General features: G+C 44.0%; 2 protein-coding genes across 5 annotated transcripts; both read left to right on the top strand.

Moving 5' to 3' along the window:
- The first annotated feature begins 2,589 nt into the window (after positions 1–2,589).
- On the top strand, positions 2,590–16,224 carry LOC105686229 (receptor-type guanylate cyclase daf-11). 4 transcript variants are annotated; one of them, XM_048652740.1, is made up of 15 exons: positions 2,590–2,721; positions 3,293–3,528; positions 7,444–7,717; positions 9,705–9,802; positions 9,907–10,059; positions 12,314–12,439; positions 12,560–12,799; positions 13,214–13,342; positions 13,704–13,833; positions 14,516–14,638; positions 14,826–14,915; positions 15,236–15,365; positions 15,597–15,815; positions 15,897–15,988; positions 16,081–16,224. In XM_048652740.1, exons 2-15 carry the CDS (start codon positions 3,509–3,511, stop codon positions 16,219–16,221), a joined length of 1,965 nt encoding a protein of 654 aa, XP_048508697.1. In that variant the 5' UTR covers positions 2,590–2,721; positions 3,293–3,508; the 3' UTR covers positions 16,222–16,224. The 4 variants fall into 4 exon arrangements, with proteins under 4 accessions (XP_048508697.1, XP_012256292.1, XP_012256293.1 ...); XM_012400869.3 differs by having other exon boundaries at positions 2,627–2,756; XM_012400870.3 differs by having other exon boundaries at positions 2,629–2,756; positions 15,236–15,359.
- A 201-nt stretch (positions 16,225–16,425) lies between these two features.
- LOC105686231 lies at positions 16,426–19,258 on the top strand. Its single transcript, XM_012400871.3, has one exon. It carries the CDS (start codon positions 16,426–16,428, stop codon positions 18,253–18,255), a length of 1,830 nt encoding a protein of 609 aa, XP_012256294.2. The 3' UTR covers positions 18,256–19,258.
- Positions 19,259–19,517: the final 259 nt, after the last annotated feature.

Genomic DNA, 19,517 nt, shown 5'->3' with positions numbered 1-19,517 from the left:
GGTAAAACCTGTCTGAATTATACCGAAATCATCCGATGCAGGTGCGTCGCGGCGCGTCAACGAATGCGGGCTGACCGTACGTTGACTCGTTCCACTTTCGAATATTTCGGGAAACTCGTCTCCTCGTTGGAATCGCCGCGAATCCGTTACCGATTTTTACACCGCGTTATGCGGATAGCCTGCGAGATTTACGTTCCTCCGATCGGAATCCACTCGCAATGCTACGAAAGAATAGGGGAAGTTATCGCGTCGAAAAAATAGTTTCAAAAAGAATTTTTCACGCGCGTTGCGACCTCCGAAACGAAATGAACGCTTCGGCTCGTCGTTAGCTGACGACAGAAATCGTCGAGTCTTCGTCATTTTCGAAGACGGATTTTCGAAAATCAGTGTAATCATTTGTGATGATTTTTTTTTTTCTCTGGATCATTATTTATCGTAACACAATTTCGATATCAATATTGACATGGCTTCCGAGCGGTGGGGGGAATCGCAGTACGACGTCAGTTCGGTCTCGTCAAGTTGAAACTCTGTTGGTCGTTTGTTCAGGGAACTGGAAACTAGAATCGACCACGACTGCATATGCATACCTATAGTAAAAGGATAGATCGGTGAACCAAAAGAGCTTTTAACCAGAGGCGCAAGAAAATTGACGGAAAACAACAGCGCGCATATTCATGACGCTCTTATGCGATAACGTCGTACAAAACTGCTCTCACAATCTACACTCGGACATTTCTTTTCACCTCGATAGCGACCGCATCACGCGTACGTTGATTGTTTTCTACGTTCGTTATCGCGATTTTCTTCGTCATCGAGTTAGAACGGAAACCGCCCGTTATACGAAATGGATTTTTACCTGTTGCTCATTTCATACCACGCGCCGCCTCGCAAAATATACTCAAAGTTTACAGTGCGGTCGAACGATCGTTCAACGATTACCGCACTCAGTTTTACTACAATTTTCATTTCGTTTAGTTTCATTAAATTTTCCGTACACCGTATGCAAACTCCGATAATTACGCGGTGTATGATAATTACAGCGTAGAAATTCTTTTAATATTATTCCGCGGAATCGATACACAATATGTATATATGTATATACATATATACACGATAACTAATTAACGGTGGAAAATTTTTTTCTCATTTATTTTCACACCGTATATACCTCGCTCTATCCGCATTCTCGATTTGCATAAACAATTATTATATAATCGGCGCGGAAATTTCACCGTCCTCGTATCGATCCAGTTTTTCAAATCGAAAGAATAAAGGAAAAACAAAAAAAAAAACACACACACACGCAAGAAATAGTAACGAAAATTTTCTCTGCTCTACAATTTTTTTGGTTTTTGGTTCGCTTTTTTTTTCTCTCGTCATCGCAGCGTTCGAACGGCAGAAGTATTTTATGCGTAGCCGCGATCACCGCGTGCTGAATCGCTACACCGCTTCGAGCGTAGCATCTGTGAGCGGATTATTAATTGTATAAGTGGATTAATTCAAACGATTACCTGACGTAAAAGGACCGTTGAATAATAATTTATTATAGACAAGACTGCAGCTTTCAAACTTATCTTATTGTGTTCAAAAGGGTATAAATAGTAGCCGTACAATGCGCGGTTCGTGACCCCTAGAAAATTCAATTCGGGACGATCGACTGTCTAAAATTTGTTCGTAATTCTAGCTTTCGATTTTTCCTATCACCCGTTTTCGGATAGAGAAGCTAGTGACGTCGCCGAGTTCACGAATCGTCCGTTCGAACGTGAGTTTTTAATATCGTCGGTCTCTCGGGGTAGTTTTTCCGTCACCGATTCCTCCCTTTTTTTTTGTTTTTTTTTTTTTTTCTTTTTGAAAGATCAAAAATTTCCATCAAATTCCGACGTCCACGCGCTGCGAAAGGACAAAATAAGAAAAGAAAAAAAAAAAAGGAGAAAAAGAAGCGAGCGATAAAATTGCAGAGCGTGATTTATTTCATACTAACATAAATATGTTTATCTATCGAGAGAAAAAAAGAATAAATCGCATTTTATTTCCGCACATCGCGATACCGCGCGTTCCTCGTTATAACAGGAAGTGGAGAAAAACATTTGCCGGATGCGCCGGTAATGAGGGAGAATTTTGCGAAAAGTACATTCGTATTTATGAAGAGGAGGAAGAATACGGAAAGAAAAGACGCTAAATAAATAGAAAGGGGAGTCAAACTTCGGTATAATAAGGTGCACGCATGCTCTTCGCTAGGCGTCTCTATACGTTATATCCAGAGGAACCGGGTGCCTCTGCAGGGCGCGTCCGTCGCGACGCCGCCGATTTGGTCAGCTTTCACAATCAGTCGACGTTCGCGCGCTGATACGCGCAGAGAGACAGACACCTGTTCGCTCCTCTCGATCTCGCATCCCATTCGTATAAATAAATAAATCTGGACAAAGTACGAAATCATTGTCACGAGTAATATTCAGATAATAGAAAATTTATTCGAGAACGAACCGCGGTACATACCTCACACAGTGAAACGTCATACGCACCATTATTATTCGTCACGATTAATTCTGCGGGAAGAAGAACAGATAGAGTTCGGTTTCGAAAGAGGGGGGGGGCCTTACCGAACGAGACGATAATTTCGCAGTTTTTTTCGTTGCTTTTTTCTCCCCCATTGCAGCGAATTTTTTCGAAGGGCTGTTTCGAAGCGGTTTCGAAGATCCATCGAACGATCGCGATCAGGAGGTGCGTCTTTAGAGGGAGAGGAAAAACTTCAAGAGGTTTTTTCAATTACAGTATTTTACGCCCCCCGATTTTGACACGTTGTATATTCTTGTTTCTTGTTTCACCTAAAAAAAAACCCCCCGTAAAAATTCCAATTACGTATGTAACGTAAAATGCATATGCCGATTATTTTCGGTGCAGCCAGCGTGCAACGAATGCGAATCGAATTTTTTAGTCCCTCAAATTTGAATCGGTAAGAAAAAAGTAATCGTTTCAATTTCGTCGCCATTTTTGGGACATCGATATTTTGTAACAGCGTTAGAGGAGAGAAAGAAAACAAAAAAAAAAAAAAACAACAAACTCGAATTCGCCTTCGACGGGTGTACACAAACACACGAAGTCGCCGCTGCCGCGTTCTTTGCGCCCGAAGCCAGAAATAGTCGGCAATCATTTTATCAATATTTTTTAAATGTACCTTTTTGTGCATAACTATATAGGTTGTATACCTACGTATAGACAGATGTTTGTGCGTCAGGTTATAACCGCAGGACTATACCTATATGTATTTATAAATTATATTCGTATTATGTAGTATTCGTAATCGTTGGCATTGAGATGACTTTGTCCCACTGCCCCCGCCATGCACGTATCTTTATGCCAACTCTGAATGGAAGCCGAGTGTCTTACTCTATGAGATAATACATTCGTCGCTTCGTACGTCACACAGAGAGTTTGTGGACCAAAAGCACGCCGCTGTTTCATCTAGTGGTCCTACTCCTCTCAACGTGTGCAACTCCTACCGTTCGTCATGTTGACCGTACAAAACGAGTGAGTATATGTATACGTGTATATGTATATCCGTAGACGTACCGCATCATCTTTCAAAAGTCGTAAGAAATTTTTACAACGAAAAAAACGACTGACGAAACGAAAAATAGAAATAAAAACGAAACAACCCCCTCCACGCCGGTCGGGTTAGCCGAGCGGTAAATAAATTCCTCCCTTATTTTCACAACTTGGAAAAGGGAAAAAAAACATACGTGTCTCCTCTGCGTAACTTTGTGTGTCCGCACATAGGTACACGAAGAGGAGAATTTTGGCGGTCAACGCATGTGTATGACAAATAAAGCGGGGTATATATACGGTACATAAAATATCAGCTCCATAAATCCAAGTTTGATAAATAAAATTGTCCCGCGGGTCTAACGCGAAGTTGGATGATAGTCAACGACGGATTCAGGTCAACGAGTTGCATGGGGATGAATTTCTTCCACCCTTCGCCCGACCTGGATGATTTTTTATTTACTGCACTTGTTCTTGTTCGATTTATTTGTGGGTTTTTTTTTTTTTTTTTTTGTCAAACCGCCCGTCCCCTGCTCACCCCCGGCTTTGAATAATTATGTCTGAAAAGCGTGTGTTCAAAAGGAGTGCGCAGATTGAGTTTCGGATTGTGTTCGCTAAATATTGTAATTTGAAAAATGGAAAAGGAAAAAATCATCAGCCTTTGTCGGAGTTTCCGAGCCGTGTAATTAATGCACGCGGATGTATATATTTTTTTGAAAAATATACCTCGCGTCGTTGCGGAGATGGAAAAATGGCGTTAAGAAATATGAATGACTTTGATTTTTGTCATCGTAAATCGGAGAATCGTTCTGATTTTTCATATTTCGTTCTTCCTCTCCTCATCACTCTCCGCGAACGGAATCTAGGTGAAAATATATTCGCGCTATTTTTTTCGAAACTTACCGGCGACTCGCTTAGCGGGTTAAAATTTTGCGAAACTCTCGCGGTGTAATTGCGCGCACACGCACACGTGTGCACGGGATCCTATTTCCTCCATGTATGGACGCTACGCACGTACACACACCTGCTACGTACACACAGGGTATACATGTGTTGGCAGAATATTCCATTAACTACAGAGCCCCGTCTTCTTGCACCCTCGACAAAATCAACCCTCGCCTTACGACACGCGACCTACACCGTGTGTATGTAACATCCGCGTGCACGTTGCAGCGCATAATTGCACCCGATAGAGCTATATGTATACAAATGTATAAATACGTTACGGTACACAAACCCGGGGTATGCGGCAAAGTGCAACGTCGTCAGTGCGTTCCGGTACACCTGTACGAGTCATCGAGTTCCGTACGATCGCGTTGATTCGAAATTTCGAAAATCTGGAGCCTTTCGGAGGCTTGAAATTCCATTACCCTCTTCTATAATTTCTATACCAGTTCATTTGTCTCGCCTAATTTTCGCACGAATACGAGTCGCGTTCGTCGTAATTGGAAAAGAAAGTTCGATCGATTTCTCATGCGTCGAACAATAACCGTCGTAACAAATATAACTCGCGAAAAGAGACTACAACCGGATAATCGCGTTGATTACACATAATGTACTTCGCTGAAGTGTTATGTGTATATCTTATACACATGTATATATATATACACGTGATCGATTTCACGTACGTTAAGTTGCGAGCTTAACTCGGCTCCCATTACCGAGGTACGTACACCGGGTCTCGTACAACGTATACTTTCGCTGGTAGCGAGGAAGATAAAATATTCATCTCGCCGATCCCGGGGACCCGCCGCACGCGCCGTTTCGTACCGAATTTCATGATCGATCCTGAAAAATTGCAGCCGCTCTAGCTCGCCAACGTTGTACACTTTTTAAGCGCGTGCAGGACACGGGGAATGAATAACTTCGCCGTACGCCACGTGCACGTGGATTCGCTATAAAGTTATAATACCGTGTATAAGAAACATGCACCGCGACGGAGGGATGGGAGGGACGGGGGGTGGGGGAGGGAGGGACGACTAGGTTGTCGGCAGAGGATGACGATGTGATCTAGTTTGCCACTTTCGCGGCTGAACCGCGAACGAGCTTTTCGCGAATTAACGAAAACAACGTCAAGAACTTTCCGTCGTCACCGTTCCTCCCGTTGTTAATATAACCAAACTCGACGCCGGGCTAATTATTATCATTATCGTTGTCATTGTTACCGTCGGTATCAAACACCAACCCCTCGCGCGCGATTCGTGCGCTTCTTCGCCACCGCGAAAGCCTGGCGGGCGAAAATAGAGGGAAAAAAAAGGGGGAATGAAAAATAGAACGAATTAACGAATCGAATTGAAAGAACGAACGTGCATTTTATGATCTTCGGACGGGGGATTCGTGTATCACGTGTTTGTACGAGTCTATAATAAAATCGTATCGGCGTACGAATATTCGTGAGCGTATGTATGTTTACGGGCGTTATTTGTAATAATTGGTTTTTCTTTGATGTTGCGTGAAACTTGATCTAAGACTTTTTTATTTTATTTTTTTTCTTTCTTTCTTTTATCTCTCAATTTTTCGGTACCGTGAAATTACGAATGAATATCGGCAACGAAAAATCCAAAGAGATGAAAAGATCGCACGATATAATATAGGTACGTGCATTCGTGTAACTATAAGTATACAGGTGGTTCGTTAACTTTATACGGTATACACTGCGATATTATACCCAACGTGTGGTACATTTCAAGACGAGTCGAATTAACGAAGTAAAATAAATAAGAAAAATAAGAAACAAAATGGAGAACGGAAAGAAAAGGGAGAAGAGAAAATGAAAAAAAAAAATTGGGAAAATTCTGCATGGGAATAAAAACCGAGTAAACGACACACGGCGCTGTACAGGTATATACTATACATAGATGTATACGTGTGTAGGCAGTGCACACGCTCGTAAAAGGAGGGATAGGTAAGACATTGAATGAAATGAGGAAGGGAGGAAGTGGAGCGACGGCGATGAGAATAAAAACGAAGAAAACTGACGGTGGAAAATCCTTCATCAAGATTGAACGACATCGAATTCACGGGATGTGGGGATATTTTTCCTCGACTAGTTTATTGCATTCCTACGCTCAAATTCACTCCGAGTACCTCGTACCTTACATGCACCAACGACTACCAACGAGAGCCTGAATTATATCGTACATTTGTATTACGCGTAACCAAACTACCTCCGTGTAATGAGCATCCGTAATACGCGCGGCGCACGTGACCGATATTCGGGATTTGGGAAGAAAATTGAGGGAGAAGAAGTCCTGCACGGCGACGGCGAAGCAGAAGCATTCCTGCGATCGTTGCGAGAACAAGAAAAAAAAAAACGAAAAAAGGAAGGAGAAACGATGACTTACAACGTGGCAATGAATTCAGGGGGATGAAAAATTACCCTTGGAAATATACGATAGCCGGTAGAGATATATATACGGAGCGGACATTCGATCACGTACTTCGCCTTAGCCCGGATAAGTCCTTATTGAATTGGCAATCAGTCGCATTAACGCTCCTAAATAAACAAATCTCCGGGGTATTTTCCAAAGCCGTATATATGTATATATGTATACTTGGCGATCTGCAATTATTCAGGAAGTAGAACCGGACGTGCCAAATATATTAATGAGACGCGGACCGAGAGCGAGATGGACGCAACCCTCAAATTCTCTATTTTTTTCTCTCTCTCGCCGATCAAGAACGTCGCTTCGAAAAAGTGAGCGCAAATAAAAGAGCAAAATTTTTGTACCCCACGCCCTTTCTCCGTCTTTCGCTCTCGAGGCGAGCTAGAACGTATACGATCCTCCTCACCGTTGTAGAGAAATAAAAATGTTGATTACCGCGTGGTTATCGGTTTTGTTATATTATCGTTGGTTTTTTTTTTCATTTTTTTTTCATTTTTTTTTGTTTTTTTTACAGTACGTCGCCACGCAACGGTTCCTGCATGGCGGAAATAAGTTCCGTGAGGAGTCTCTCCTCCGAGGATATATCCGCCGGTGCCAAAGGATCGAGCAGGAAGAAATCCTGCTGGGCGAGAGCCACCGATCCCGCTCATCGTCGCGGCCGTAGAATTCAACTTTTGCAGATGCTAGTCCTACCGTTCATACCGATTCTAGCGCTGATCGTTCAAACGGCGAACACCCTCCACGACATCCTCATCTACAGGCAGGAAGTATCGGAAATCGAAACGCAAGTGAGTTGGAATTCGAGTGGAATCATCCAGGAATGGTAGTTCTTTTTCTCCGTTCTATTTTTCTCTACGGGTATATTTCGAATTGTGTGTCTTACAATTAGACGCAACGCCTTGAGAACGTTGTTAGGGATTCGGAGCCCTGAATGCGAGCAAATACAGCACTCCTCGAGTAGTTTAATCGCGGATTCATAAAACGAAATTGAGCCGGTGGCGATTATCGTCTGCTGCGAAGTAGACCCCTATCCCCCTTTTGGGGTTTCTCCTGTCCTCGGGCGATACTTTTGAGGAAAATAGTCGAAATGGCGCGTCGGAAACTCGAAGGATATCGCTCGCGACACTGAGAAACGGGTGTGAAATTTTCAAAGTATGAAAAATTCCCTTACCCGTACGGCGGACGTTCGAAAATGTTGAAAAATATGTTGAAATTAAATTACTGAAAATTGATCAAAGTGTTCGATTTTTATTAAACCGATAAAACTCCGCAACGGGGGGATGACGATTCAACGCGCAGTAAATTCCTTTTCTTTTTCGCCTCCCCCCACCTACGGTATATACCTACTATGTTTATACATTTTTACAAAGTCCACACGGTATATATGTACGTACGTTACGTACAATCGAAGAGTTTATTATCCGATCGATTTTATATCTAGTAAAATTGTCGTTGAGCTAATTCAGCCTCTCGAGGCGCAACGAGGTATGAATGAGGAAGAAATATTGAGAACTGGAATAGCGTAAGATGGAGAAAAAAAAATGATTGCGTGTAAGGAGTAGAATCGCGTGCAGCTGGCGCAGCGGAATCGCATAAAATGTATCACGTCTTGCACCACCACCCCACCCCCCCTAAACTCCGTAGCTGTTGATTTCTATCGAAAGAATTCACTTAAAACAAATCTCTCGTCGCTCCTCCGACTTCGGTTTTTTCTGCTATCGCACGATTCCCAAGAGTTGTATTTATTTGCTCGGAAGATTCAATGAAGTCGGTCCGCCGGATCTAATTGAAACGTATAGCAGAGCACGGTATAAAACGTTCGTCGTGCCAAGCACGGAGAAAGAGTTCTCGATGCAACGACGTTCGTTGTTTCGCTTTTTCCATTTTGCTTTATATTTATTCTCATCGTTGTCATCATTCTTGTTGTACATTGTCATTTTCTTTCTTTCTTTATCTTCAAAATTTTTTTCACCCCGCCGGCCATTTTGAACTCGTCGACGCGCGATGCCGTTACAACGAATTACAACGAGTCGAAGGGATTGAGATGCGAAAGGGAATCGAAAAAAAAAAAAATCATCGTTGATTAAACACCGCCGATTACGGATCGCCCGGTAAAGTTAACAAATTCGGGGCGGAGCATTCGCGTTTGTAAGAAAAGCTCCCGAGGAATTTCTTAATCAAATTTTGTAATGGGTTCGATACAAGGGGCCCGCGTCTAGAAGCTAATTGACGGCCGATAAATCTACCGTACCGTTTTTTCTCGCGTTTTTTCGCCGTCTGTAAGAAGGTCACGTTTATCAGTTTCTCCGTATTACGTAGCGGGTATGTATTTTTTTAAAAGTTGGCCGGTGCCGACCGCGTTACGCGTGTGTAAAAATGGGGGGTGGGTGGGTTTTATCTCTGTGACGTCCTAGCGATGCTGTGCTGGCGCTACGTTTGCACCCGTAGCTATATAATACCCACGCTGTTACTAAATAGCGAGGTACTTCAAGCTATTATATTGTCCTCCAAGGAGCGGAGCCATTAGCGACCGATATTACACAGAATCTAATACGTCAAACAAGGAAATGCAACATACCGTGGTATGCCTCATACGAGAAACTGGAACGATAATATACGATCGCCGCGAATATCGTGTTACGAGGGTTTGACGAAGATCTTCATTTTATTCGACTTTGTTTCATTCCGCCGTTCGTCGTTATTGTTGATTTTAATTTTCGAACGGACTTCGCAAAGTTATCTGTTCGGATTCTAAAAATTTTCGAAATTTCTCAGGTCACTATAGCCACCGACCTTGGAAAAGTGGTCACGAGAATGCAGTTGGAGAGATCAGAGGTCGCTTTCTTCATTTATACGAACGGAAACACGCTCAGGTGATTATCGAAAAATTGCTAAAAAATCAACGTTTGACCATATTTTCCGTATTTTTCGCCTTGAAAATAATCGTTACTTTCTATCACTTTTTTAACATCCGCAGATCGAATCTGACCCAGAGATTTACGGTTACGGATCGAGCGTTGCATAACATGACGACCTGGCCGTTGGTTTCCGTGCCACGCGACGAAACGAAAACTCAAAAATACGACGTCGTGAATAAGGAAGCGTTTCAAGAGCGACTCAACGATTTCAGGTCGGTGAAGGAAATCAACGTTCGTTCGTTCGTTCGATCCGTTTTGCCACCTTCCGATCTCAGCTTTTATATTTTCGCACTCCGACAATCGCTCGCGGCTAGGGGAAGTTGCGCGAAGAATTACAGCTAAGACGACTCCGCGCTCGAATTCTCCTATTTTCCAGCAACGCAGCTTTACTCTCCACATCGCGTTCGATCTATATTCCGGATAAACGTCATTTGAAAAAGTGTTTACTCGAGCAAAGAAGTGCGCATTGTCACGCCTAGCCCTACATACGTACGTACGTACGTACTTGTAATATTATACACACATTTATTATCCGACCGCCATCGCTTGTTTGTTTTCTTCGTTGTTCCGGTCGTCGATATTACGCCACGGTGTATCATCATCATCTGCAACCGTCTATCGACACGTACGCGCGCCAAGTAAAATTATCCTCGATTTACCTGCGGACACAACGTAGACGTGAAACGCGCTTAATAATTCTGAGTGGTGTTGAATTATCGTTGTGTATAAAAAAAATATCATACACCCGTAACTTACCCCTTCGTAGCCGCGCCGCGTCGCGTGACACTTTTTCATTTACATCCCTACAATTTCCATACGCGGTACTCCGACTGTGGAATATCCAGAAATTGATTGCTTAATTCAATTAAATACACATTCATTAGAACCGCGTGAGGGGATTTCTTTTTTTTTTTTTTTTTTTTTTTTTCCCCGCCTTTTTCGGACTGCAAAATTCGCTTCGTTTTCCTAAAAAAAATTATTCTTCAACTTTAATCGTCATGATCACCACCATAATTATCGAATGTTTCGTAAATTACATTGTTCTCGAACAGTACGGAGGATAATTGATTCGTTGTTCGCTAGCATTGAAAAAACAAAATGAAATAATTCTTATTTTTCAAAACTTTTGGTTTTCGAGTCGCGCATTCGAGAGAGTTTACAAATCAGGTAACACACACACACCGTACAGAGTACATAGGACGTGGACATATTTAACAGAGATAAAGACCTGACACAGGTGATAAAGTGTTCTTCTCAGCTCAATGACCTTTCCCGTAAACGCGGATCCATTCGTCATCATCTCCTCGTACTCCGACACGTTATATCTCTATTGTTTCTGAAATAGACGAAGTAATTACATATTCCGCGGTGGCTCCGTTCGAACACGTGTTCGCAACAGATAAACGCCCGCGTGTACAGTCAGTCGGGGGTAGCGGAGGCGAGAGGGTAAAAAACGAAGCAGTATTAACAACGACTAGTTCTAGTTGATAAAATCATAGCGAACCGCGGGGGGGTGATGGGGGTGGTGGGGGTGGGTTACGAAGGTACAAGGTGAGACAAATAGAGCGGACGTAGAAAGAAAGAGCGACAGAGAGAGAGAGAGAGAGAGAGAAATGACGGAGAGGAGAAGGAGGGAGGGATGAGGGATGGATGGACGGAGAAATTCGAAGGGTAGTCGGGTAAAGGCCTTCTACTTGTTGAACGTTGCCAGCCTTGAAGGGCTGAAAGCGTTCGACTTCGGCGCCCCCCCCCCCCCGTTAGGAGGACGTGATCTATACCGTGGCGGGGGGGAAAGGGCCGTCATCGCGTAGTTAGCGGTAGCTTATCGCATCCCCGCGAACTGCGTGTGTATAGATTGAACGGTGTGCAGGGGAGTTCGCAACCACCGACCTAATAAATTCCCTCAAAGAGACCGAGTTCGCCGTAGAAGGGAGACGAGATGAGGAATAATATCGCGTACCTACGGTAGCGGTGACGTAACACGTGAACGCGCGACCAACCGTCTGGAACAACCGCGGGAGGTATTCCAACAGCCCCCCCCCCCATCCACCCCGTATATTTTTAGACAAATATTCCGTCCGACGCCGTTCGATACCATAATTCGCGTATAGGTGTATCATCATTACGCGGGTATACTGGTATTGTGCATGTTGTCGTGTGTTCACCGCCACATTCGACGAGGCGTGTACGTACCCTTTTCCCGATATACGTGGAAACTTTATCGACGAGCGGACCTGGAGGAATATGGGTTAACCCTTCGGGGGCCCGCAAAACGTCCCGAAGGTCATTCGCTGTATAGGTCAGTAACGGGTTCGCGAAGATGAAGTGTTTTTTTGAGGTGGTTGAATTATTTGTTTTGTTCCGTTTCTCTACGCGGGCGAAGTTTCGTCATATTCGATACCGGTTTCCTCGTCAATTTTTTTTCTTCATCCGTTTTCCCTCGCTCTTCATCTCGCGTGATTTTAGGGAAAAAATCAGCTCCGAGGAAAGCAGCATCACGGAAGTCATGGCGTGGTACACCAGCGTCAATGCGGCTATGCTCGATCATCTCACCAATCAGATAAAGGAAACCGACAACAGCGGGGTGTGGAGGTAAAATAGAAAAAACGAAAAAACAAAAAAAAACAAGATGCGAAAATTACAAAGGGAAGAAGAAAAAAAACAACGTCCGAATGGAATGGAATTTGAATGACAGAGTTGATAATTTCGCAGATACTTGATATCCTTTAAAAATCTTCTGCGGAGCATCGAGAGCCTCGGGATAGCCTCCGTTTACGGGATAAATTATTTCGGTCGCGGTATACTGGCCGGCGAAAGTTACGTGAGTTACGTGAGACACGAGGCCCTTGGACGCGACCTGCTCAACGGATCGCTCACCTATGTACCGACGCTCAAAACTTTTTACACCGAACTCACGCGGACGATGCCCGATTACGGGAAGATCAAGTCAAGGTATGAATACACCCTGCACTCGTAACTTTGCCGGATTTTCTTGAACCCCGTGGAAATTTAGATATCATTTGAAATCTGACCCGGGGTACAACGCTTGCGGTATTCGCGGTACTCCGAGGATACGATTTATTTTCCTAATTTTTTTTTTTTCTTTTTTTTTCCTCTTTGTTCATCCCATATTACGTGCTATCGATATTTTTCACATTTCACATCACCGGAATCGTTCGAACGTTGAAACGAATGAATATTGGAAACGATTTCCGATATCTATTAATTACCAATACCGTTCTCCACGCGGAATTGGATTTATAGGTTTTCATTTAGAGAAAATATTTTGAAACACGTCTAGCGAATATAAGTCGAAAGGTCGGATTATGTCGGCGACGATGGGAATAAAATTTTGTCGATTTCTAGGAGGGATGAAATTTTGGAAAATCGTAAACGTCAGCCGAGCGTCGACGACGCGATAGCGTACTTCGATTCGATGGCAACTTACGTGGATGAATTGCGAAAGCTTCAGCGGGAATTGCGTCATATGATACGGTGAGTGGGTAGCGCGACATCACTTTTGTGATGTATTGTTGAGGTATTTACAGCGTACGAACGAAGCTTTTCGTCTTTTTTTTTTTTTCTTCTCTCCATTCTACTTGCACCTGCACTCGAGCGAATTTCATAATGTGATTCCGATGTTCGCCACGAACGACGCAACTGGTACCGCATAGTTTTCAACTATCAGAAATGAATTATAAAACTCTTCGGAGAAACCGGAATATGGAGTATGATCGCATTTGCGCACTCGTCGTAGGACGTCGATAAATAATAATCTATCCAGCAAAAAATTGCAAAGAAACATTTAACGAACGAAAATTTGGTGTTACTTTACTAATTTCCCTATTCATTTCAGAACGTACGTGAACTCTAATCTCCAGGACGCCAGTAACAAAGAAGTGGCTGGAATCGCAATAGTCGTTTTGGTGCTGGTCATATCGCCAATTATAATAATTCTAGTTCGCAACGCAGTGGCGACGATCCAGGTAAATTGAGAGGGGGGGGGGGGGGGGGGGGGTTAATAACATAATTGTTATTCGTATCAATAAACTGGACTGTTTACTCGGCTGGAATGGCGCGGAATTTTCTGAGCTTCTCTGACCCCCGTCGCGGCGTCGTTTCCGGATAAAAATAAAGAGAGAGAGAGAGAGAGAAAAGAAAAAAAAAAGGAAAAACTAATCGAATGCTTCTTGCTATTTTTACCAATCGAACGCCCCGCGGTGCGTGCAGCTGACGATGATATTTCTTCGCGTCGATCTCTTATTGTAATAAGTTCAATACGTTCGATAATAATTTGGAACCCACACGGGGAGGTGTACAGGTAGAGCTGTACGCGCGTTTATCTTTCTTGAAATTTATGTACCGATCCGGCGGATTTACGCGACCTTAGCGGTCTTCTTTTATTGGCAACAAACGAGCGCCTCGGTGAGTTACAGTCTCAATATCACCCCCCCCCCCCCCCCCCTCGATCACGGTTCTTTCCCCAGTCCCAACGAAATTCAATCAACAGGTGAGAACCACCGAGTTCCTCGGAAAATAGCTAACCCGCCGGGTTATTCGAGGTGGTAATGAAGACGCGGCACCCGGAAAGTCAACCGATTAAAAGTTCTCCGCGAAAGAATATCGATTCAAATTAGAAACACACCACATTGTCATTTATTTTCACAGATGTACGCCGCTAATCTGGCTCAAAAAGCTCGCGAGTTGAAACGCGAGAAACGAAAGAGCGACACGCTGCTTTTCCAGATGTTACCGCCGAGTGTGGCTCAGCAGCTGAAGCAAACGCAACAGGTTACTCCAATACATTTTTTATCACTAGCTCACTTCGAAAGCTCCGATGAAAGTTTTTCGCACTCTCGCTTCGCCGTTTGCATTTTCATTTTCCTTTTTTTTTGATTTCAAAATGTTTTTTTTTTTTTTATAAAATTATTGCAGCTTTTTCAGGGTGTGAAAGTATCGTTCTATCTTTGGTTGACAGGTTCCCGCCGAGTACTACGAGGCCGTTACCGTTTACTTCAGCGATATCGTTGGTTTTACGGAAATAGCTGCGGAAACTACGCCGTTGGAGGTATGTTGGGAAAAAAAAATAAATAAATAAATAAAATAGAAAAACAAAAAAAAAAAAAAACTAATAACAACGATGACAACGACGAGAGCAATGATGCGTTTGACTCATGTGGACCGAAGTCGCTTGGTTTCGCACTTCTTGTCGGCGAGTAATTAACGCGAAATGTGCGGAGCAAGTGGGCGTACGTTGACGCGTACGCGACGTGAACTTCCGGTAATCGATCGTATCAGCTTTCAACGAACCGTTGAAAATGTCCGATGAGAATAGGGGATGAAAATTATTCCTGCACGGCACTTGTGTCATCACGATCCTTCTTTCAGGTGGTCACGTTCTTGAATTCGATCTACAAGTTATTCGACGCTAGGATCGAATGCTACGACGTTTACAAGGTGGAAACCATCGGTGATTCTTACATGGTCGCGTCCGGTCTCCCAGTAAAAAATGGTAAAAGTACGCAATCACCCATACCGAAATTCCACAGAAATATTCGACCGAACTGTTCAGCCGATCGATCCTCTAACGAATGCTCACCCGAATACAACAAACCGCACAATCTGTACCTGCATGAAAATAACTGAATAGAAACAAAGAAAAAAAAAAAAAACCAAAATAACGAATCGTTGTCAGAGAACTGCAATAAATTAAAGCCTCGTTCGTTTTACTCTTCGCCATCGTACGTAGGTGATAAGCACGTGTCGGAAATCGCCACGATGGCCCTCGATCTTCTGGCAGCTTCGACGATATTTCAAGTCCCACGACGACCCGGGGAACGTCTTCAAATACGCAGCGGCGTCCACACCGGTCCCGTCGTCGCCGGGATTGTCGGAACGAAGATGCCGCGTTACTGTCTGTTCGGCGACACGGTGAACACGGCTAGCCGTATGGAGTCCACCGGCGAAGGTAGGGTAAACGACTCATAACGATAAGGACGCGAAACAGTCGAGTCGAAATTGATGAACTCGATCTTCGCTTAACCCTCAGCCCTGCGTATCCACATCAGTCTGGAGATGAAAAAGGCGCTCGACGCCGTAGGGGGATTCAGGATCGAGCATCGGGGCCTCGTCGACGTCAAGGTTCGTGAAAAATATTCCACCCTCCTCCGATGATAATCGCTAATCGCGCACGCCCGTTCGCCGCGACCTTATTAACCCTCGTCAAAATTCAGGGCAAGGGGCTGATGGACACCTATTGGCTGGAGTGCAAGGACGGCGGCATCGCCAGAGCGGCGGAATTGGACCTGCCCTCATTCTTCGAGGACGTCAGGCCGGTCTTCATGCGCCGTCTAAGGGAGGAGGGCACTCTCTGATGCGAGCCGTACTCCCGACGTGACCTCTGGTACCTCAACAAACACGGGCCGTTGCGACCCAATCCGTGCATCCGTTTCTCCCAACCGAATTTGATCGATCACCTGAAATGTCCGGTGAAAAAGACGCGTCTGTCCCAACCGAATCTCCACATAGGAGCGGTGCGATGCCCCCAATCCCAGTCGAGCATAGAATCCCAAGAATCCATGCCCAGCGACGCGACGAGGTCGACGCCCCCGGGTTCGATATTTACACCCCCCGCTCAGCGCAGCAGATACTCGCAGCCTAATTTACCGACACTGTTGGTCTCCTATAACGACGGGAGATCCGCTTCCGGTTCACCCGACAGACGGATAAGGATGTCGCAGCCCACCCTGAACTCCAGTTTTTCGGGTATTAATTTCGTAGGGATGAACAAAGGGAGATTGTCGTTCCCGAGTCTGAGGGCTTCCGGGGAAAACTACGTGAATTTCAGGATCGAGGAGGAGAGACTCTCAGCGCCTAACGTCCATTCCGCCGGTCTTCCCGATCAGGAGACACGCCACTCTCAGCACGACCCTACGCACGTTCTGAAGCGAGATCCTCCGCACAAACGCGATCGACTGTCGCAGCCGACTCTGGTCACCGGGGACTATTACCCCGGCAGGGGTCACCAGAGACTGTCTCAGCCCTGTCTGAGCTCCGCCAAGGATGTCCAGCTGATGCTCAACTCGCCCGTGAAACACAAACGTTTCTGTCCACCGTCGAAGGTGACGCAACGCGACAGGCTTCATCAGCTCGATTTCGGTACGTCGAGGTCCAGGTATTTGAAGGAACTCTCGGTAGACGCCGCTGGGAAATTCAACAGGGACAGATTTTCCATACCCGAACTGGAGACCGCCAACGATCTGAAACTCATCGCCGGTACGCCCAAGCAGAGGTTCAGCCTGGACAGTTCGCTGAACGAACCGAAGCGCAGATCGCGACTATTACCGATAGCGAGTTCGCCGATTTCGGAAAATCTCGTGAAGAACGAGAACGAGGGCAAGAAGGCGGCCGACGGCTTGGAGAGCGTCCTCATAGCCAGCACTACCCCCGTACTCCCCTGCGTCGAGTCGGTTTTCAACCCCGTGGACGCGTCGGCGGTTCAAACGGCGGCGGTGACGAATTCGCAAGTACCTCATAACCAGCGAATGTCCGTACCGGACATCAGCACTTCCAGTTTACGCCGGCTGTTGGACCCCCCCGCCAAACAGAGGCACAGCATAACGGGAAACCTGCGTCAGTGTTTGCTGCCGACCATGAGAAAGGGTAAGAACAAATCGGACGAGAATTTGAAAAAGAAGCTGAAAACCAAGGACTCCGACGATTCGGTGAACAGCTTGGAAGCGGAGCGAGATTTGGAGCCGTTCAAGAACGTGCAACGTCATTATTCCTACACGTACGAGAGTACCGGCGATTTTCCGTACCTGGCGAAGGAAAGCATGTCAGCGGTACCGCGTAAAAAATTTCTCGAAAGTAATTTCGACAGGAACGAACAGGTGATAACTACCGTGATAGAACGGGAAGTCCCGATGATATTGACCAGTCCGAAAAGTCTGAACAAAGCGACGGTGTACGGAAGCGAGACGCCGAAATGGATGCGAAAGTACATCGACCCGGACAACGACGTTGCGAAAATCGGGCGAAAAAATAACAGCCAATCGAGCAGACGAAAGGCATGGCAGAATTCCAACAGGGATTCGATCGACTCGGTCGATTCGGATAAGGAGGTGGGTGCGCCGATGAAAATCGAGGCACAAATAAATTCGGTAATATCGACGGCGACCGACGGATGCAAGAGAATAACGATTCCGAAGAGTCCCTCGGAGGTGGAAAAAAAATTATCGCCGTCAATCGCTAAAGACGCCTACGTTAGAATCGAAGCGAATTCGAAAAATAATTCCGAACAAAACTACAAGACAACAACCGAAACGGATTGGATGGAAGATAATAGCCGAAAATTATACGGGGTGGAATGCGAAGAATCGGAAAGCGACGAATCCACTTCAATTTGAGATCGGATTGCGAGAGCAGTTTCGAGAAAAATTTAGCGGGGCCTTTTGAAGATCGTGTAAACGGTAAGAAAGAAAATAGAAAAAAATTAAGTCATCGGTACACGCACGTTGGATCATGTGCCACATGCGACGTATCGGCAATGGATAAAAAAAAAAAGGGATAAAAAAAAGGATGCACGGATGACGATAACAATAATAATATCGATAATAATACTCCGATTAGAGGTAGACATGTTTGACGATAATTGATTGTATGTATTTTGTTGATATTTAATAATTCTGCGAATTAGCGGACTCTAAATTCTATGTTTAAGCGTAATAGTATAATAGGATATGAATTTTAGAGAAGAACGTGCGAGCTGATGTGATTTCTTTTCTCGTTTTATTTCCGAATTTGCTCCAGATTTGTATTTCTACTGTGTAAAATAGGTAATATCTATACAAATAACATTGACACTAAACAATAAACGACCCTCCTACTGCGTACCCGTAGCGGATAACTGCAGTTTTGTCGCGATATGGAGAAATAGTATTTTATAGCTTATACCTATTTAATATATACGACGTAATACACTAGTCATACGTAACTTTGAGAGGTATATGCGACGGGTATAATAAATATACATACATACGATATACATTTGAATATAACATGACAAATATTATAATGTTCTTAGTATTCGCCATTTTGTTTATTACCGTATATTTCTGTAATAACGATAACAAAAACAACAACGACAACAATTGTTATTGTTGTTGTTCTAATTATCGTTATTACCATACTCAATACGTATACTGTATATCGACAGTTTTATTTTATTTTTTTTTATAAACGTGTTTAACCGTCTGTAAGCGCATGATAAGTTGTTGTAACAATTATAATATTGTAATGTGTTATGTTCGAGCTGATTTCATTATACATAAATAATATGATTATAATAATTGTAGTACTGATAAAAAGAAGAAAAAATGATAATAATAAATACACAAAATGACGATATAATGATACAGCTTAGCACTATCTACATACACGACAATAATTTTCTGATCAATCGATATGCCTTTGATTTATTTCTATAAGTTAATTTTCTTCGTTTTCGTTAACCCTACATTTTCTACATATTACTTAGTTGATAATATCAATCGATTACATCGTGTGTTATACGACACAATGACCTTGTCAAATCCACGCGCCTTGCATTTACGTAATATATATATACCTACTTACATATTATACTTGCAATATTTATGGTATAAGTATG

This window comes from Athalia rosae, chromosome 3, assembly GCF_917208135.1.
Source record: "Athalia rosae chromosome 3, iyAthRosa1.1, whole genome shotgun sequence".
Lineage (NCBI taxonomy): Eukaryota > Metazoa > Arthropoda > Insecta > Hymenoptera > Athaliidae > Athalia > Athalia rosae.
The sequence above is the reverse complement of the archived record's forward strand: the minus strand, read 5'-3'. Positions and strand labels throughout refer to the sequence as shown.